Consider the following 22709-nt stretch of genomic DNA (forward strand, 5'->3'; position numbering starts at 1 on the left):
TTTGAAAGTAGAACATGAAAAAGTAGAGAATCGCTGACAGATACTTTTTAATGTTACTGGAGATTGAAAAGGAGACACATCCAGGGGGGGAATTAAAACCTGAAACCTATAATAACCATCTGATGATGCAAAATTAAAATAATCAAGATCTTATGGTGATCAATTAAATTACAATATTTATATAATATATTTAACTTGCATTTTGTGTTTATTAGTTTCTGCTGTTTATCAGATTCTGCATTATTGATATATAAACAGTATCAACAAACATTAATAACTGCAATTTTGGAGTGATATCAACTTCCAGTGGTTTTAATTTTGGAAGTGGGACTTCATTTGAATCATGGACTAATATTATTTTATCAATGAATCTGCAAGTGGAAAATGTACATCTCAAGTTACTAGAGCCCAAAGTTGTCCTAAAATGAGTTGTTATTTTGATTAATTAATAATCAAATTAAAACTGAAACTAATTATTTCAAGACTGGCCACAGACTCGACTCATTACTGTCACCAGCTGTACTTCACTCTCTGCCAAAACTAAAAACTGCCTGCTGTTGGTGCAGAATCTTCATCTTGAACATTAAGATCATCATTGTTTCAAAACTCGCGACCAGCTGCTTCTTCTCAGACTTTCTGACTTCACCCTCCAACATTGTTGTGAACATTCCCAGCATGAAAAATGATTTTTAACAGAATCTAACCTGTTGTTGTTCTTCACTTCCTGTCCGTAAAGGAAGTGCTCCTGGGTAACAGTGATGTAATGAGTGGGGAGCTGCTCTGATTGGTTCTTGCTGATGGTGATGACGGGGTAGCCCATTTGTAGAGTCCACCTGTCCATCATCTGTCCGATGTCGATGTCCCGCCCCTCTGAACGCATAGCCTGGACAAAACATATAACATATGAATAATCAATGAATAATCAATGCACAAGTATCTCCTGACTGTTTACACTAACTGATCAATAAATAATTAATATTTGAAGTAATTAACTGTCCTAATAACTCAAGATTAATCTCACAAGAGGTTAACCAATAATTAGTTCATCATTAAATGGAGAAAAATGACAGTCTTTCAGGGTAATTAGAGATCTGATTGGCTGACAGGTAATTAGAGCGATAACGAATATAACAATATAACGAACACCACTAACGAAGATGAATGTAATTAAACTCACTGACTCTCTTCCAGAAGCTTCTTGTGTGTAGGACAAACAAGAACAAATAAGCCTCGCCTTCACCTGTCAGTCATGTTACCATGGCAACGAGACTTTCACCCTTCTCTGTCTCATCAAGTCGGTCTTAACGAGCGTCTCTCTGGCCTTCATTAGAACCGCTTAGTTAAATAATTAACAACTTCAGTCAATCAGTCTGTCTGCTTCATCCCTGCAGAGCTGAATCTGGAACAGCTACAGGTTTGAGTTCCTGCTGTGGAGCAAGGCACTAACGCTGCAGGGTTAGAGGCATTACTGCTCTGACCTGAAGCCTTTGAGCCATGAGAGGAGGGACAGACAGACAGACAGAAAGGTGAGCGTTACCTGAGACAGTTTGCTCCACAGGTCGTCTCGGGCAGCGTTACTGTACATGTGACTCAGCAGATAATCCTGAAACATAAAAATAAACATAAAACAGATGGAAGTGACACATTAAAATCTGTTTACAGGTTTCATAGGTTGGAAGTACTACCGCATGAGTGAAAAAATAAATAAAAAATATAAAAAGCCTTTTGTAGATGTGGCTGAAGATTTCCAGACCAGACCTCTGTAGCCCACTTGAGGCTACATTAGCTGCTAACAGTATCTCACCCGAACCTCTGGCTGTACAGTATTTGATGTTGTGAGATTGTTTATTCAGAGACTTGGCGAGCCACTAGAGCTCTGTGGTCCAGTGAGTTTAGTTTTAGTTCATCAAAAGGTTTGAGTTCATTCTTTGGTTTGTCTCTAAGGGTGTTTTCAAACCTGCATTGTTTTATCCAGTTGAATAGGACTCTGGTAGGTTTTCCCCCTTGGTATGATTTGTCTGGGCAGATCTGAACACCAGACCGCAAAGAGACCCTTCAGGGCTTTTTCAAACCTATAGTTTGTTTGCTCTGGTCTGAATCAATAGATGAGTTTGGTTTGGTTCAGTTTCTTTTCATACAGAGAAAAATCTAAGCAAACCAAAATGCGTCACTACAAGCCAGATGAGAACATTCACTCTGCTTATTGGTCAGATGTGTCTGCAGCGAGAAGAAGGTCTTGGAGAAGCTCCTCTACCCAAATCTAATGTTCTTCATTGTGCTACTCCAGGTTGGACCTCATTCATTATCTAGTTAGCTGCCTATGGGAGCTGTTTAGCTTAACCTGCACCCTTGTAGTCAGTCAGATGAAGGTCGGATCACATTCCCACCACAAATCTCTAGAATTTATTTGGGACCAGACTGAGACCACGCCCTCTAAAGGGTGTTTTCGTGAGTACGATTGCTGTGTTCAGATCTACCTGAATGAATCAACGAACCAGAGTCCCATTCAACTGGGCTAAAAAGTGCAGGTTTGAAAATGCCCTTTGTCAACAGTTGCTAGCAGTAAGCTAAGTACAACCTGGACTAACAATGAAGCACGTTGGCGTCTTGATATTTGTTATCATTGTTTATGTTCTTGGTCCCGCCCCAGACACATCTGACCAATGAGAGGAGAGAACGCTCTCACCTGGCTTTTAGTGATGCATTTTGGTTCACTTGAGTTGTTTTCTGTGTTAAAAGAAATGAAACCAATGGATAAATACAATAAGATTTGAGTTCAGTCTCTGTGCTGTTTTATCCAGTTGAATGGGATTCTGGTTGGTTTTCCTCCTTGGTACTATTCCTTTGGGCAGATCTGAACGTGGCAATCATACTCAGACCAGTGGTCTTGGTCTGGTGGGAACGCAATGCACTGAGTTTACCAACTCATCCACTGATTCTAACCAGAGAAAATGTAGCACAGGTTTAAAAAAAAAAACCTAAAACTCTACATTTATTAAGCCGACGCCAACCGTGAAGACCCAAAAGCTCCAAGTCTTCTGGGTTGAAAGGGATTTAATGATGTGATGGCTTCATTCGAGACTCATAATTTGTCAGTTGAATCTGGTTTGATCCCTGTCTGTTGCCAGTATCTGGAGCACAAACTAATTCCCACTACAGTGGATTGGGGTTTGTTTTTTTTTTTTTTATAAAAGCTCATGGTTGAGTCACTAATACAACAAGAAGAAGGCAGGAAACTAATAGAAGACAGAACACCTACAGAGAAAAAGCTCTAATCTGCTCCTCAGTGGTAGAGAAGATTCCTCACTAACAGTCAGTAAGTTGTCATGGTGTGTATGGAGGCTGATAAGGCAACGGGAAGCTCTTTATTGGAACAAGATGACACACATGATAACAACAGTTTGTGTGTGTGTGTCTTTGATGAGTATGACTCTGTCACCTTCACTACAGCTGACATGAACAGAGATAAAACACCCACCACACACAGAGACCGTTCCAATACAATCGCAGTATTAGCAGCATGATACGCCTAAAACCAGTTCTCATTGATAAGAAAGATGTGTAAGAAAGCTGAGCAATTATAATTTTCCATAAAAGAAATCTGTTATCAACAACTGTGAGGGTTAAGGTGAAAGATTTCTGGAGGTACAGGCACAGGTTTAGCACATGGAGCTTGTTATTGAAGACTGTTTTTCACATCTGAGGACGATATGAACCTCGACCTCCATCAACACAGCAAACACGTCCAGGTTCCTCAACAGGCCGCTGAGGCTTTTTGTTTTCTGCTTTTTTTCTGCAGCCAGCTGGGTTCCTCTGAGCTTCAAAACAATCCCCAGATACTAATGCCAAGAGCCAAGCAGCAGAAATACTGTTGGAGATTCTGTCTTCTGTTGTTGTGTTGTGTGTCTGTTAGTCTTTTAATCCTGTCTCTTGTTTTTGTCCGCCAAGCCTAACATGGACCCCCGTTTCCAGGCAGATCCTGGTATTTGTTTGGAGCTGAAGTCATTCTGCTCCCTTAGCTGTCATTCCAATCTGTATCCCTTGATATATATGATTTTTAAAGGGGACATATTATGCTTTTTGTGTTTTTCTCTTATTTATACACTGTTATAATGTATGATGTTAAACATGATCAAGCTTCCAAAACTTGAGGTAAATGTATGTAAAAATGCTTCCTGCAACATCAGATTGTTGCTAAGGTTGTTCCATGTGTTGTTCACATTGTTCACTCTCATATAACAGAATTTCTGTGGGTAAAAATATTTTTAAGACCCCCCCACTTACATGCACACACATAAACACAGACATGTCCTTTGTTTGCAGCCTCCTACAGAATTCAATTAATTTAATTAATACAGAACTACATCTGGTGTGTGTCACAGTGGAAGCATTAAGGTGACACTGCACCATGCATGTTCTAAATGTTTGTACACATTTAATCAGAATCACTTGATATTTGTCTTATTCATAACCGCTACTGTGTTGACAGCATCTGCTTTCAATAGATTTTCTCAAAATTGCTTCTCTGCACAAGAATTGCAGGTTTACCAACCTGCTGAGAATAAACAAAACCTGCACATTTTCTCTGCAAGAATGACACTTAACTGGGAATTCACGTAGAAAGTGAGAAGATCTGTTCAATCCGACCTGCGTTCAGCGTCTCCGTCCACAGAAGCAGCCTTCTGTCTGGAAGACACCAGGCTGACTGACAGCAGAAATTTACTGAACCAAAATCATTTTCATGTCGGCTCCTCAGGAAGAAATCGACCGTGTTTGTATTTATTGATTCATTGATTTTATTTCCCACTGTAGCGAGGCTTGCTGGTAGTGAAACTGGGGACTGCACATTACTTCAAAACCCCAGTCCCACTGGACCGAAAGGCAGACTCTGTTAACATATTACTGAATTCAACAGATCAGGGTTCCCTGTTACACAGATACTCCTTGTAAATCATAACGTATGACTTTGTAGGAAGACTTTTCATTTCGGCTGATATTTACTTAAAGAGCTCTTAAAGTTAAATAATCTAAAGTAAGACGTTACTGTTTGACATTCTGAAACACCACCAGTCAGTACGTCCATGTAATTATTAAAACATTTCATTAAATCAGAGTTCTGCTTTGTGAAACATGACATCGAATTTATCAGGAGAACTGAATGAATTGTGAGAAGTCTGTTTGATAAGTTAATTTACATTTTAAGTGACTCACAACAAGGCAGCAACACAAACATACCAGTTTTTACTATACAGTTACCTGATGGTGATGTTAATAGTGTTATATTGTCAAATAACTTTATTAAAATAAAAGTCCTGCATTCAAAACGTGTGTAACAGTTAACACTTTTATCTCTTCCACCTCCCTCCCTCCTCTAACATTGACCCATTTTTGTCTTTTTTAGTCTTTTTTTAGCCTTTTAGTTTTGTCTTTTTTTGTCTCATAAGTTGTTGCTGCAGTGTTTGGGTTGATACCATTTGTTACACAGATTTGGTGCAAAATTTAAACATTTTTGACCACTCGAGAGCTGATAAAAATGGTCAAAAATTGCTCCAAAATACCTCATGAAGACACTAAGGCCTTGAGGAACACAATAGAAAAATTCATGCTGTGATTTGGTATCAAAAAACTTTTGACATTTGGAGATTTCTGTAAGAATTGCCTTTTTTAGTGATTGGATGGCGAGCACTTCTGCTCTGGAAATTGCTCAGAAACCCCATTTATTATCAATATACCGAGGAAAGCCAAACATCCTCTGGTTGCCCTTCGTCTCTAGTTTGTGGTTGTAAAGTTTCATGAAGCTGCGATTGTCCTGGAGGTCTCCCACCCTCGCCATGACGCTCCGGTCAAGCACAGGAGTACATTCAGCGCGAGACTCATTCCACCGAGATGCGCCACAGGAAGTCATTCCCGCCTGTTCCCATCAAACTTTTCAACTCCTCCCTCAGACTGTCAAGACAGTCTGAGTCCATAGACTGGCCCCCGGACTCACTTCACCCCTGTCAGCAGATTCATAACCCCGTCATTTATTTATAATTTATACACTGTGCAACACTCTGCTGTATATTTATACTGCATTAACACAGTATATTTCAACTAATACTTCTTATTTACACTATTCTTGCATTTTAACATATTTATAGATCTTATTTCTCAGCGTTATTATTATTATTTACACTATTGTTATATATTGTAGTATAGTGCACACAGTATTTCTCTGTCCCCTCGGGGATCAATAAAATATTCCTGATTCAGATTCTTTAACAAAGTTTGGGGCTGCAGAGAGGCAGCGAGTCTTGCTGCTGTCGGGTTCAGTCGATTCTACGCGGATGTGTCGGAGCTGCTCAGCGAGTGTATTTGCATCCAGTGTGCTTAGAGTCGATTTAACACTGACTATTGAGCGGAACAAATTTGCTTTCTCTCAGCCTTTGAAAGGATCTGATGATGCGCCTGGTCAATTACAATAATTGAGGGGGACAAATTTCTGTATTTTCTGCCATGAATCCATATCTAATGTCATGTACTCGAGGTGCATACACATTTTCCTTATCGTACTGCGAGCAAAGAAACAACTATAACTTTTTATTCTCAAATAACAAAGTAAACTGAGGGCTTACTTACTTTATTTTACACTTTAGCTCAGTTTGTTCATTAGATTAGAGTGTATAGATGCACTAAGAATGAGGGGACATGAACACAGCTGCTGAGAAGAATATCAGGTAGTGTGTCCTGATATATAGCACATGGTACATGGACCTGTAGCGCACAAACTGTTCTTTTCTGTGTTTCTTCTCTGCTGGATCAGCATGGTTTTTATATAGAATCTGGTTCTCAGTGTGTTCCAGGTCACTGAAAGTTTCTGTGGGAAAATGAGGGCATAATGTGTGTATGTGTGTGTACATATGTGTGTGTTTGTGTGGGATTCATACATATTTTCATGACTGTATTCAGAACAAAACCTATATTTAACCCACTGTCACCTCATACGACTTCATTTTTTACTGTAAACTCCGATTTAGTAGCAAAAATTGGCTTTTTTTGCTGTAAAATAAAATCTAATGGAGCGAATTAATTTTCTCTGATGTGTCTGAGACGTTAACATCAGCCAGTGTGACCCATCAGAGAGCCACACCACTGATGCTGTTATATTCATGTTCCAGTCATAAAGACACGTTCACGATCAAACCACCAGATTGAAACAGACTATCAATAATATTTAAAGGTGAGATTTCAGTAAAGAATAATTTTTGTCCCCAGAAGTTATTTTGCTTCCCCTCTGATTCATGTTTCATTACGTTGTACAAGCTGCCCTGCTCCACCATGGATCAATTTATCCAATTCTACTTTGAACTCGTCCCTAAATAAACCTTAAAACAGGGAACTTGTGGTACTTGATTAGACTAAATTTCAATTTTTAATGTTTGGGTGCAAACATCCCCGACTCTTTGCCCCCGTTGCGTTCAATTAGTGTCAAATTTCAAACATGGATTATAGTTTAATTGTTCCCATCCATATGTAAATTGATACCAGTGGTGACACTAAGGGGGAGGTTTATATATTCTGAAATTAAAAATGTACATGAATGTTATATCGGCTGATTCCAGTATTTTTAGACTCACTTCCCAACAGGAACAGGACTTTAGTGGTGTTCCATACAAAATATAACCCTTAATGAGATTCAGGTACAGTCTATAACGTGTTAAATGAATGTTTGAGTTTGCAGAAATCACACAACAGCAGAAACGATAAGTGCGTCTCCAAATTAAGAGAGTTGCTAACTTTATTAATTATTTTAATCTGTTATTTCAAAATAAAAGTCTATATTTGCTGCAGTAACATTGGAAGTGTTTCCAATTAATGAAAGCAGCCTCTCTAATCAATAAAGTAAATAGTTAGCAAAAAACCTTCTCTTTGTATGATAAGTTCCAGTAGTTGTAGCCTGATTGGGCAGATAGGTCTATCATATGGAGACAGACATGAATTTTGGGACATTATAGTTATACTTTATTCCCTGCAGTGTGTAAAAGGCTTTGAGCAGCTTTAAAACAGTAAACTGAATAAATAAAACATGAAAAAATTGAAATGAGAGACTTTACTTTTGGTGTGTGTTGTTGGTAGAGGGGAAGAGGTGACTTGAACCCATGGGCTTAGCATCTCTAAAATCCTCCCGGATACGCAAAATCTATATTTAGCCTCTGTTGCATTGAATAGTAGCTTTAAAAAGTTTGCAGTTTGCTCTTTCATGAAGGACAGCAGCTTGAATTCAGGTCAGTAACAATGAATTGTAATATTGACATGATTTCACAGCAGAAAAAAAAAAGCAGCAAAACTTCCTCTCAAACCGTCCCTGCAGCCAAATCCACTTATTCACTGCCCATCTGCACGCTCATATGCTCCAAACAGTCAGGGTTTAGCCAAAATATGGCTGAACACACACACACTCACACACACACACACACACACCTTCTGTCTCCATGTTGTGCTGGTGAACTTTAAACCACTTTAAAGCCAAAATCCAGCTGTCCCTGTTGTCCTCAGATATATACACAGCTGGAGCTGCATGAACTTACGTTGAGTCCTTTCTGGAACAGCGGCTGTCCCATCACGTTAGCCAGCATCCGGATCAGCGCTGCCCCCTACAGACGGCAGAGGGTACAACAGATGAAAACGTTCTCTTGACTGGCACAAATCAATATATTCAATTGGAATTGCTGTGATCAGTGGATTAGCTTGCAGTAGAAAAGCAGAGGAAACGTAGTAGTACCTGAGCTTTCTAGTACCATTAAACTAGTACCATAAATTGATAAACTGTCCGGACAGGACTGACCTTTGGTGGAAAGTAGAGTCCAAAATGGAGGAAGCTATCGTATTAGCTTTGTGTCACCATCTACTGTTATATATCCCTCCTCTGCCAAAGTATAAACTACTCCACAAAAGAGATGGCATGTTCTGCAGTCAGTCGTGACACAGGAGTAGATGCAAATACGTCTCTTGAATAGCTTAGCTAGCTATCTCGGCATGTCAGGTCATTGTTTGCTGGCTAGCGTTAGCATATTACTAGCTAGGTAGCATGTTACTGGTTAGCTCCCCGGACAAAGTAGCTCAACAACTTGCCCAGCAGAACAAACTGGGGTCAGAATGTGATCTGATCAGCTAGACGACATTTAGAGGGGGTCAGGCTCACATTGTGATTGGATTTCAGCGGCGTGTACAGTGTGACCACATTCTTAAAGGGGATTTTCTGTTATTTATATAGTGTTATGTTGGATGTTAAACATGGTTAAAGTTCCAAAACTTGTGGTGAACGTATGTAAAACTGCTCCCTGCAAGTCAAAATCCAGGGCTTCAACCTGCTCTGAACGCTTTGTTTGTAATGTTACCTCTACTTCCTCCTCGTGATGATGTCAGATCGATCGCACATGCCTACAAATGGCCGTCTGTTCTGTAGTCTTTGTTGCTAAAGTTGTTGCTAAGTTTTTTTTTAATGTGTTGTTCACATTGTTCACTCTCATATTTCAGATCTGATTCAGCTCCAACATGTACGGATGGATTTGAGAAGTTTATATTTTGAGTAAAGAACCAGAAAATGAAGTGAAAGCTGACCAATCAGAACAAAGTGGGCTCATCAGGAGGCGGGGCTTAAAGAGACAGGAGCTAAAACAGCCTGTTTCAGACAGAGGCTGAACTGAGGGGCTGCATGAAGGACCAGTATAAGATAAATAAGGAGATTTTAACTGGAAATCATGCGAAGATATTCCAGTAGAGCCCCAGAATATAAATATAAACCTGGAAACTAACTAATTTGAACTAATTTGCATAATGAGATCCAATTACAATGCAGGTTTGGATTGAGACAACGAGAACATATTTCTCTGTCACCAAGTTTCCAGCACTTCCTGTTTCTTGAGGATGAAAATATCCATGAAGATGACTTGATTTTGGTGTGAACAGGTACTTACTTTTTTGTAGGCGATCCAGTCGAAAACCCTGTCAATGTCGGTCGCCTGCTCCACTTCCTGTGAGATCGGGTGGGAGGAATTCAGGCCGTCCAATAGCATCACCTCATGGAGGACATCAGTCAGGAAGCGTTGCTTCTCCTGCAAACACAAAAAACAATGTCTTTGTCACTTGTGGGGACGTTGTATTGACATTGTGTTGTGTTTCTCTGGACGCTCTAGCCAACTGAAAATGGGAACTAGTTGTTTTTGTCCCCGTATGAGCGGTGAGTCCCCACAATGTACTGTAGGTGTGTGATTGGCCGGTTGTCCTCACATTGTAATTAATACTCTCCACAGTGATTTTTGGTCACTTGGACGTTTGTTTTGATCTTGTTCCAGATCAGCTTTCAACGGCTTCCAGTTAAATAATGAAATTTGGAAAACAAAGTCAGTGACCAAATTGTCCTTTAGTTGAACAGTTGGTTCAGTAAACAGACGTTTAGTTCTGTAATTATTCTGGTTAATCTTTGTTTATTGTGATCTCTGTTGTTCATTTCCTCTTTTCCTTTGCCTAACCTTGATCCCTCCACTCAAACCTTTTCTCGTCCTTGTTTTTTTCCCTTTTTTGCCCCATTTCACTGCATTTTCTCCACTCATCACTGTCATTATTTCTTTTTTTCTGTTATCCTCCCTTTATTCCTTACTCGTTTTCTGTCCTTTCCTCTCTTTCTCTCCTCTCCTCTCCTCTCCTCTTCTGCTTTCCTGGTTTCAGGGTTTTAGTAGACATCGGCAAACATGTTGAGCTTTAACAAGCTCTGTCTAAATTACCCAAGGGATCTGGCCAAATCCTGAGAACTGCGGCTCTGTCTAATACGTGGATTACAGTGTTTACTATGGAGATTTAGTTTTAATGAACCTCCATCTTATTAAGCAATAGAGTTGTTGGCTTATTAAGTTTTGGTCGTTAATGAACAGAATGAGCAGGATATTTTTTTTTTTTTTTTAAATTAACAGTATCTGCTGGGATCAGGCTAATTCCTGGCCCGGTGTGGTTCTATGTAATTCTTGGATTAAAGTTGTTTATTTAGTAGATTTGGTTTTAATGAATCTACATCTTGTTAAACAGAAGTTTCTGAAGATATTAAGTTTTTAATGAACACCAGAATCAACAGACAGATTTAGATATTACAGTGTCTGCTGGGATCAGGCTAAGTCTTGGCAAATTTGGCTCTTACTATGTTGATTTTGGGTTTGTGAAGAGTCTCATTTTAAGTCTTAGAATGAACTTCCAAAACAGAAACAGTCTCATTCTGTGATTCAGGGGTTTTTAATGTTTCTGTTGTTCCCAAGCGCCAATGTACCTGTACCTGTCTAATATCTGGTGTGAGAGTGATGAGACAACTAAGCAGTTTATCAAATTAATTTTTGTTTTTGAAATAAATTCATTCGAAGCTGACAGAAGAGGAGGAGCGATTCAGACTAATACCTGGATGCTTTTCTGTGTTTATAAAGACCGATCTCTCCTCAGAGGATTGGACTAATGCCCGGGCAAAGACAGACAAACTATGGCTTTCATCTTCCAGTAAACAGACTCACACCTACACACACCTACACACACACACACACACGTGTAAACAGCCTGAATCAGGGGACACCACCACAAATTACACAATTAGTTAATTAGTTAAATGGCACATTTGGATGAAACCAAAATTACTCGGTGCGGGGAAAAAAAAACAACAAAAAAAAACGGACTAAATGAGACATCAACTCTAATTAACGGAGACTTTAAATCACCTGGAGAGAGAGAGAGAGAGAGAGAGAGAGAGAGAGAGAGAGAGAGGGGGGGGGGGGGGGGCGGCGGGTTCCATCTGGTCCATATGGTCATTATGAACCAGATGGACCCACATGTGGAGGGACGGCTAATAGGCCAACACTCAGTACAAACCCACACACACACACACACACACACACACACACAGGTGGAGGATAAGACTATTTTCAGGAGCAGCTGCTGACCTTTGAAACGTCTCCTCCCTCCATCCTCCCTCACTCCCACCTCCTCTTCTCCTGTTTTCCCTCCAAATTCCTCTTCATCTCGGCGTCATTAATCTTTTCAAGTGTGTCTTAAAACAACAGTCGGTAGCCCAAATGAAACATGTTTTCCTCGCTGTAATCATTCCTCCTCTTCACACTGACCATTAGAAGATCCCTTCATAATACACTTACAATATAAGTGATGGAGGACAAAATCCACAGAAGCTAATATGAAGCTTCAGCGTCCAAATGAGTCAAATCTAGTAGATATCTTTGTCTTTTTAGTGCCAAAGTCCCTCCTTTAGTGCCCAAAAGAGACTGTAAATGTGGCAGATATCCAGTTGATATGATAATGAGGTAACAAACAAACACACATATTGATTCTACAGAGAGAGAGAGAGGGAGAGAGAGCGAGAGAGAGCAGGTGAAAGGTAAGTCATCCAATAGATAGCTGACGTGAAACAAATAGACTTCCAATAGAGAATATGAAATATTCATGTCAAAGAGAGCAGAGGACGATCAATATTCATCTTCTCCTGTTACAAATGGATTAACCAATGAGGAAAGAAGCTGCATTTAAATCATCAAAGTGTGTTTATAGTCAGTTTACCAGTTTATTACATTCACCTGGATAAAACAGTCTAATACAACATCACTGCAATGAATCTAACCGTCATTAATAATGTGTAATATTCATATTATAATGTGTTTTGTTTGTTTTGTAAGCCTCATATATATATTAGCAACACAAACAACAGCCTACAAACTGACCATGAAGTTGAATAAACTGGCAAATGAGTGTAAATGAGAATATATTTGTGTAGAAACAGCTGTTGGTTACCTGCAGGGTTCAACACTGAGTCCACATAGTTCAAAACTCTCCCCGCAGTCGACACAACGGCAACAATCACGGACCAAAACTGTGACACATTTGCATTTCTTTCAGACAAAAAGCATTCGATGACCAAACGGCTTTTAAACGTCCTGAATACTTTTCTCACTCAAACACAAACAAAGTGACAAAACTCTGTGTATCTGCAGCACATTTTACACATAAAACTCTTCAGTTAATGTTCAAAAAAAAAATCAAAAAAAATCTAACATTTATTTATTCATACAGACAGACAGCAATTTGCCAAATCGTAACCACACTGAAATGCATTTTTATTCAACCAAAAAACAGAAATAAAGCTGAAAGCTTCCCTGCTGCATTTCTATGACTCATCCCTGCAGATACACTGTAGATACATCAACCATTCAAACTACATAAACACAATAAACCAGTGATGTAACTTCACATACGGCCGTAAAAAGACCCTCATGTGCTGCCTGTTGTTAGTGTTTTTATCTCAGTGTGTAAAACGAGCTGCTGGGCACATACGGAGGCAGAACAGCGACGGTTAAAATTTTGGCATCGAAAAATTAAATTTGGCATCAAAAAAAAAAAAAAAAAAACCTGAACTGAAAAAAGGAAACGTTGGCATTGAAACACTTGGACTGGAAAAAAAAAAGTTTTATTGGCAGTGAAATATGTACTGGCACCGAAAACGGTGAAAAATTAAACACACATTAAAAAAAAATTACAAACTTATAATCTTATTTGATTTAGACATTTTTTTGCATTATGAAGTGTTAATCTGCAGATTTTTCCTGTCAGTTTTTTTTTTACACTGTCACTGTTTTTCAGTTTTAACTTCCTGTCAGCGTTCTGGTGTAGAGACGAGGGCCCTTGCTGGGACTACATTACCCAGTATGCTTTGCGGCCTGTTTGTAAATCTGCTGCGACGCTTTGGGAGATGTGAGGAGCCGCTAACCTGAGACCAGCCGGTCGTCTTCCTGAGGAGAACATGATGATCTGATAATGTCTCTGCAGCATTTTGATATATGATATAATTCCTTTTAGAAGATAAATGTTGGTCTCACAGATGAAATATAACAATTTTAGCTGCAACATTAGTTTGAATGTAAATTGAAGCTTCATGTTTTTACTGGACAGAACAACAGTGCTGCCTCTGAGGCTCTATATGTACACATACATCACATTTACATACATATAAATGTATTAAAATGATCAGATCAGTCTTTATTAAATTTTGTTTTATTTTATTAAGCTACATAACAGTTTGGATCTGGATTGGTCACAAAGTGCTTCACAGTCAAATACGATCAAAATAAATAAAAACAAAGACACCAGATGAAACAAGGAGAGCGGATAAAATAGACAAATGAAAATATACAATACCACATATTAGCCAAACGCCTGTCTGAGCAGGTGAGTTTTTAGCTGCTTTTTAAAAGACTCCACAGTATCTAAGGACCTTCAGCTTACTGGGAAACTATTCCAGAGCACAATGTCGATCTCCCCGAGTCTTAAAACATGTTCGAGGTAGACGCAGAAAGCCCTGGACGGAGGACCAGAGAGCTCGGTTTGTGGTGCAGGAGTGCAGGAGGTCCGTAATAATAATAATATCATAGCTACACTACAGACTGGATTGGAGGTGTGTTGAGAACTTTGCAAGTTGGACTCAGAAGTACAAACTATAAAATAAAACAAACTGTAATATAGACTGATCTGTTCATTTTAATACATTTATATGTATGTAAATGTGATGTATTTGTACATATAGAGCCTCAGAGGCAGCACTGTTGTTCTGTCCAGTAAAAACATGAAGCTTCACTTTACATTCAGACAAACTAATGTTGCAGCTACAACTGTTAGATTTCATCTATGAGACCAACGTTTATCTTCCAGAAGGAATAATATCATATATCAAAATGCTGCAGAGACATTAGAGCCAGCGGTAAATCACCAAAGAGCTGCACAGATCAGCTGATCGGATCATGTTCTCCTCAGGATGACGACGCAGGACTCAGGCTGCGAGATGATTGGCTGTTCTCACCCGGCCAGCGGCTCCTCACATCTCCGAAAACACTATTTGGATAAACTGACCACATAAACTTTCTCACCTGAAAGAATATTAAATAAAGTGAGATATTAACAGTCCTAGAGAGAAAATTACAACAGTCTGGCTCAAAATCTAAGCCATGATGTCATCGCCTGGACTGCAAGGCATACTGGGTAATGTAGTCCCAGTGAGGACCCTCCTCTCTCTACACTAAAACACTGACAGAGAGTTGAAACTGAAAACCAGTGACACTGAAAAAAGATTGTAAGATTGTAATTTTTTTTAATGCCTTTAATGTCTTTTGTTTTTCAGCTGAACTGTTTTCAGTGCCGATACTTGTTGACAACTTTTTTCTCCAAAATAAAACGTTACCGTCTCTGTTCTGGCCTCATATGTACCCAGCAGTGTGTTGGTTAAGTTGACTATATGAAGAGTTTTGAAGATGTGGATTCAGTGTTGAACTGTGCAGGAAACCAACAGTAAACCTGTAAATGCAGAGATACCTCAGTAATAACATTTCAGCTAAATCTCACATTTCTATCATCAGAATCTACAAATCCAGCTGCTTTTAGATGCACGACGTTCCTCCGAGGCTGCGTTTGTGTCTTCATGTCAGTATTAAAGTGATGCTGCCTCTTCAATCTGTGTTTTAAGGTCATTTTTCAAACCAGGATGTGCAGGAAGAATAATGCAACCTGATTGGCTGAAGTACTTCACTGATAGATTGTAACACATAAACGCCGTCTTTTCCTCCTCATCATATTTTTATTTGTGTTTACATTCCTCCCGCTGTGTTTTGTTTTCCTCACCCTGCAGCGCTGTGACTTTTTCCGCTGATAGAAAACAGTTTTTTTTTTTTTTTTTTTGAAATAAAAAAAACCTGTATTATAAATAAATTGCTTTATCAGGAACAGAACGCTTTATCATTGTTGTGCTTGTTATTGGAGAAACACTTTGTTTCTATTAAAGAGTCCAGCCGTGCAGAACCACAGTAACAGGGATTTAAAAATGCCATGTCGCTCACAAACAGACTGTGTATGCGCGAGGAAGATAAGGTGTTTCTGGTGTAACACGTTCTCTATTAGAAGTAAATCACAACGTACTTCAGCAGAAACAAAGCAGGAGGACGTGTGTGTGTGTGTGTGTGTGTGTGTGTGTGTGTGTGTGTGCAGTAATTTAAAGTTCTGGTGCGTTCACAGTTTCTCTGAGAAGTTTTTTCTTCTGTCGGGGGTTCGGAGGAGGAGGAGGAGGAGGAGGAGGAAGGGGGAGACGAGTAAATTTGAGGAAGAATTAATTTCTAATTTTATAGTGTTCTGAGCTGACTCACTCTCTGCATCAATTTGTTTGCCAACCTGAGTTGAATAAAACTGAACAGAACTTTTATTTGCTGCGGATTCGGGCTGAATGTTTTCTGTCGAGCTTCTTCAGCGAAGTCGGGAATCGGATATTGATTCGTGCGAGCGGAGGAAGGAGTCGGAGTTCATGAGGAGACCTGGCGGTCAGGGCTTCCTCCTCCTCCTCCTCAACAAGCCACTTTTAACTTTCTTCTTATTACACATACGTCCAAATGGAACCATACCTTATGTAAAGGTTTATACAGTGAGGAGAAACAGAGAGACGTTTCCAGATAGTCATATTTGTTTTGAACATGTTTATTAGCTATTATGAGCACTTTCAAAATAAAGGCACAACATGGGAAGAGATGCTGGTTCTTTAAGTATTCTTCTTCACTGTAACGTCTCATTTTCTGTTGTTTTTTTGTCTAATAAACATCAAGTGATCACTGATCATTCTTTTTGTCTCAATCTTGATAAATTATTATTTCACTCATTTTCTAATGCTTATAATTGGCTTGTTTATTGATCAATGTGATTTTAAATTGCTGTTTGTTTAATTGTTGCTCATGTTGTGGTGAACCCAGGAGGACTGGGATCCAAATAAAGAAATAAAGTATTTGTTTTGTTATAAGATGCTGTTCTAATATTATAATCTTTTTTTTTCCATTTCAACATCGTTTCTGAGTAATCTTTTAATTTCTTTCCTCCCAGTTTGGTATTTTGCATGGTGGATGGCTCTAAATACCCATGAGCCTTCGCTGCATGGGTGAGTTGGGTTAATGTTTGGTAATAGTTGCCTAATCAATCTAAAATTGTCCAAGAATTTGAAAGTGAACTGAAAAATGCTCCTTGAAATTATACTTATCCTAATATTCTACATTTTTCTTATTCACAAAATTAAAGACCAAAACCAACAATAAACTGATCTACTAACAAGTGTTGTGTTTGTATCAAAGCCTGATGTGTCTTATTCCTCCATTGTTGTGTAAAAACTATTAAAAACACGTCAATGAGCCACATCGCTGCACTGGGTGACATCACCATGAACACACACCGTCCTGCTGCCAGAAACACTCACTAGAGCACCAAACATGGATTCATCCGCCTCTAAAAATAGTCCCCACAATAAAGTCTTCAGTAGGAACCAAAAGACTTGCAGCTGCAGTCAGGGTTGGGATTTGTTTAGAGCTGCGACGATTTGTCGATTAATTGACAGAAAATGAATCAGCAACTATTTTGATAATCAAATAATCATCATTTTTAAAGCAAAAATACCAAAAATGTGCTGATTTAATGCTTTTCTTTGTCATATGTGATTGTAAACTGAATATCTTTGGTTTTGGACTGTTGGTTGGACAAAACACGACATCTTTATCACTATTTGCTGACATTTTAGAGACCAAGTGACTGATCAATAATGAAAATAATTGTCAGTTGCAGCCTCAGATTTGTTTTTATGATACTTTTACAGACTTATAGTGTAACCAGGAGAGTTTCACGTCCTTCAAACTCGACGCTGCATCTTCTGTTCAACCGATCGATCGGTTGAAATATTTGTATGAATCTGTCTGACAACACCGACAGTCTGGGTTTTTTTTATTCCGCCACCACACCAACACAATGGAGCTGAATGGTGTTTTGTTTGTGCGTCCTCAAAAACTGCCCCAGTTACTCAGGATAATCCTCCGACCTCACTGTCAACACTTTCCACTGGGAATTATTGTCAAGTACAACAACCAAACTGGTCACAGAGGTCTGCTACGTCTGAACCCAAACAGGAAAACAAACCAGGTTCACAGTTTGATTTAATATCCACAGCTTGTTGATGGATTCTTTTATAAATCAGGTTTTATATTTTCTATGTGCTGAATCTAAATCTGACTGAAGCCTTGAGCTGAAACCATCAGAGAGAGAAAAAAAAAGAAAGGAGAAAGGAATGAATAAGTGAAGAGACGGAGCTTAAGGATGTCTGAACGTACTTCAACATTTCCTGTTTGCCTTCAATAAAAGATTATTAAAATAATCATAGAGGCTCTCACAGATATTCTACCTGAAGAAGACACATCTGTGTTTACGAGCTCTGAAAAGACAGTAAGTGAACCATTGAGTTTTGATGCATACTGTTACTCAACATGTCTGACACTGCAAAGCCTGTTGGAATCTATGAGACTTCAATTAAAACAAAAAGCTTAATTAAACAATTAAGTTCAAAGTTTGAGGAATTTGAGGTTTTTAATGTTTAAATTTTAAGAGTTAAAGATGATGTGAGTCTCACATTTTAATCAATTATCAATCAATATAAAAGTTGTTTTCTTTATTTTATAGATTATAATCATCTGACAGCAGACGTCTCTTACTTAAAGTGAAACGTTTGGACTTCATTTAACTCGATTAATTTATTTTCACTCACCATGTTCCACTTCGGGAAGAGGAAGTCGGTGCCGACGTACTCGAAGAAATGAGCGAAACCTTCTTTTAACCAGACGTCCTCCCACCAGACCGGAGTCACCAGATCACCAAACCACTGGAAGATAAAAGAAGAAGAAGAAGAAGAAGAAGAAATGAGACACAGATAACTTTTAAATATTATTATTTCATCTGGAAATAGTTCAGTCAACTGTGTGTTTACACCAGAAAACTCAACAACGACCAAATAAAGACAAACTGGTTCACACTCAAAAATAAGTTCAGTTTTCAAACCGTTATTATATTTATCAGATATAATGTTAAACACCTTCATAACCTTAATATAGCATATTACCATACAGTAGTAAACATCTGCTAATTAGCATTAAACACTAAGTACAGCTGAATCTGAGGTTTGATCATAAACAAATGATGAAATGTCAAAATATCACCAGAAGAATTATAATTCATCCAGAGGGGAACATGAATGATGTGTGTATCAAGTTTCATGGTAATACATTCAATAGTTGTTGATAAATTTCACCAAAAAACAAAAAATGTGCAGAACAAATGTCTGTAAAACTGTTCATCACATCTGTATTTCTTTATGTATTTATTGTATCTTGTTGTTTCTGCCTGTATGTCTGATGTTTGTTGACTGGACGCCGTAGAGACGTCGTTTCGTTCAACTACAGCACTGTGAAAATGTTTCAGTCGCTTTAGATATGATGCAACAATCAGGGAGGCCTCTGATTGGTCCCAAATATATTCTGCAGCATTTCCAGAGATGCAAACAGGTAAATGGTTAAACAAAAGGTGAGAACATTGTGTGGACAGATAAACAGTCATTATGAGGTAAATAAAACACATAAAAGCAATCAATAGATGTGAAGCTGAATACATCAACAAGACAAAAACAAGATAATAAAGTATGTTGGAAATCAGCTGATAGTAGCTTCTTCATTAACACTCTTCCACTATCAGGCATGTAATTATTAAAACTCATAAAAAGCTCACATCTCATCTAGTCTATATGCATAATTACACATGTTATAGTTAAAATTAACCCAGTGTTAACCTTTCCTGCTTCAGCGTCCAGACTGTAATTATGAAGCACAGAGGACTCTGTGTCCTGCTCCAAGGTTGAAGGGTTTAACACCTTCACTTTAATCAGCAGGTGACAATCAAGACGTGAGAACATGGCTTCACATTTATTCACTGACAAATAATCAAACTGTACATCACACGCATGCACACAACGTACACACTGAGCTATCCCTTAAAGGAGCTACAGCTTTAACACCGATCAACGACTCCAAACATCCAGCCAGAGTTATAAAAACCATCACCAGCAACAAGATGAACAAGGAGCCCTGCAACAGACGGTCTGGTGAATGTGTGGATTCATGTGTAGGTTGAGTGTTAAATAAACTTGAACTTGATCTTCTGGGAAACAAGAATGTCTGGACTCAATTTTGTGCCAATCCAACCAGTAGATGTTTCACCAGATACGTAAAACCGTCAACCTCATGGTGACGCTAGAGGAAATATCAGAGGATCACCAAAGTCAGACGGTTTCATCTTCTGAGGATCATGAATGTCTGTATTAAATATCACAACAATCCAGCCGATAGTTGTTGAGATATTTCAACCTGACCGTCAGACGTCTCCATCCCTAGAGCCTCTAGTGTGTACAATACTGGAGATAACGACTTCTAGAAATCCAGCTTGAGTCCAACATGCACTCCTGCTCCTCCTGAGCGATGGAGCTGTCCTCCTCCGCCTGATGTCACCAACCCCGGAGACACAAGCAGAGCATCTGTTCTGAAGCCGACATGATGGAGCGTGAACGGGTGCGTGATGATTCCTCACAGCAGCAGCAGCAGCAGCAGGACGAGGTGGCGGCGGCGGCGGGTGTTTGGCCTTCATTTATAGGGCGTCGTACCACCTGATCAGACTGTGAATCTTTTCCTTGTCCTCGTCAGAGTGAACCAAAAGGGTCATTAAAGTGCGGAGCACGTCCGAAACAGAAGACTGTGAAGCTGACTTTCTGCTGATAGTGAAACGTACGGCCACTAGTGTAATAAATTTGGACTCAGGCTGTTTCCTGGCAACACAGTGCGAATGAAACGATGCAACAAACGTGTGTCGCTGCCAGCTTTGATTTCTGAGTCTGACTGTTCCTTTCAAACTTCAACACATCTTCATAATCAAACGGATTGTATAGGTTTAAAATTCAGCCGGAGACAAACAACCTATAGTTACGTTTACACCATCTAGTCGCCGTAGTAACACATTATGACTGTTAGACAATAATGATGTTTTTTACAGCGTGACGACACCGTGGTTCAGATCTGGTTGGGGGGTTTAGGGAATGATGATGAAAAGTGGTTTATACTTCCTTAAAGTTGCGCAGCCTTTGTTGTCATGGCAACTGTAAACATCACATGTTTCGTGGTTGGAAACAGGAAGTGAACAATGGTCTCCTGCAGCCAACCCGCCTCCCCCTAATAAGGCAAAATCATCTTATCAATCCACCTAATACTGATGTCATGTGGGTCATAATAAACATGGCCGCTAAACGCTGTAAATGTAACTAAGGGTTGTTTTCGCCAGCATGAATTTTAGAGCTATACAGTCGTTTTTCTTGTGAGGACGGGGCTGTTAAATATTCAGCTGCAGAGTTGATGGCTGACGATCTTAAAAAAAAAAAGAAACTTCACTTTTAATTCACTTTAAACCCTCATTAAAGCCTCCGTCTGCAGGAAAGGCACACACTGCAGTTTTCATACCTCAGCACAGTGTAAGTGTGTGTGTGTGTGTGTGTGTGTGTGTGCGCTTCTTCTGCACATATTTGGCAGCGTTCAGCGTTTCTGCAGTAAATTGTCGTTCAACAGATCAAAGTCTGAATGCTGCCGTAGAGAGAAAGGAGGGCTGTGCATGTGTGTGTGTGTGTGCATGTGTGTGTGTGCATGTGTGTGTGTGTGTAGTGTTTAAGTCCTATTTGGATCATTTGGCCCTGCAGTGCAAACAAGTCAAGTTTCATTATAAACCTACAAATCAGAGTTTTTTTCCTGTTTACAGCATAAAACACTCGCATCAACAACTAAACTGGGCTGCTTTGGCTAAAACCACATTTTTGTCAGAAGGATGTTAGTCAACAGTTTCAGACTATTCACAAACTCTTCTTCAGGATACAATATTTATTATGAAGAACAAGAAAAAAAAAAGTTTGAAGCAAAAGGTTGCTGCAAACATGGCTGATTCTATCAGAAGATGTGAATATGAGAGCAGAGAGGCTCCGTCTCTGACCTTGTTTCCTACTTTCACCCTGTTCCTCCAGCCGAGAGATGCAGATGTGTCAAAATGTAAATTATGAGTTTAAACAAAAAGGTAGAAGCACGAAGGAGTAAAGACCACATCCTCGCTGAGCAGGTTAAATTCATAAATACATCTTTTTCTCTCCGTCCAGACCAGAACGGAGCTTTTATAAAACAGCTTCCAGAGTGAGTGGATCTGTAAATACTGGCTCGGTGTTGTAGTCTAGAAACGCTGTCATGAGGGGGAACGAACAGATGGTGGCAGTAGTGAGGCAGGCAGAAACCAGCTGAAAGTCCTGCTGAGGACAGATGTTGTTTTAGAGTTTAACCAGTTTAACGTAAAACAGGATCGAGTAGAAAAAGGTTTTTTAAGACGTTTGTCTGTTTGTTTCTTGTTTCCTGCAGACAGTCAGTTGGTGAAATAGTCACGAAATTTAATCTATGAATTCGTGCACACTCAGCACAACTTTCAAACTGATGTATTTCAGTTTGTGTCAGTCGGGACTGGGGAGTTAACTATAATCGCTACATTACTCAACATCTAATCACGAGATTTTATCCTTGTTTTTATTTCTTTATTTTACTTTCATCAGTCTGGTGGGAGGACCAGCACCTGAAAGCCTTTTCCTCTCTGTCACCGTGTTTTCTTTTGATGATATCTTTAATATTTCTGAACACAAAAACATGAAAGTGTCCTCGATAACTCCACAATACGACGATGATTCCAGATGTTTCGGCCATCGATTTTAGTTCTTTTCCTTTGATTCT

The 22709-nt window shown here is 39.2% G+C and overlaps 1 protein-coding gene across 1 annotated transcript in view; it reads right to left on the minus strand.

The window, feature by feature from the left end:
* Window positions 1-22709, minus strand: part of LOC121890471 (thyrotropin-releasing hormone-degrading ectoenzyme-like) — a 198157-nt gene that overhangs the window by 39796 nt on the left and 135652 nt on the right. Inside the window, exons 7-11 of the mRNA XM_042402755.1 lie at window positions 18626-18739; window positions 9957-10094; window positions 8568-8633; window positions 1538-1603; window positions 705-883 (exon numbers count right to left, since the gene is read on the minus strand). Of these exons, the coding sequence (XP_042258689.1) occupies window positions 705-883; window positions 1538-1603; window positions 8568-8633; window positions 9957-10094; window positions 18626-18739 (563 nt within the window). The remainder of the gene's footprint in view (window positions 1-704; window positions 884-1537; window positions 1604-8567; window positions 8634-9956; window positions 10095-18625; window positions 18740-22709) is intronic.

Source organism: Thunnus maccoyii, chromosome 23, assembly GCF_910596095.1.
Source record: "Thunnus maccoyii chromosome 23, fThuMac1.1, whole genome shotgun sequence".
In the NCBI taxonomy this organism is placed as follows: Eukaryota; Metazoa; Chordata; class Actinopteri; order Scombriformes; family Scombridae; genus Thunnus; species Thunnus maccoyii.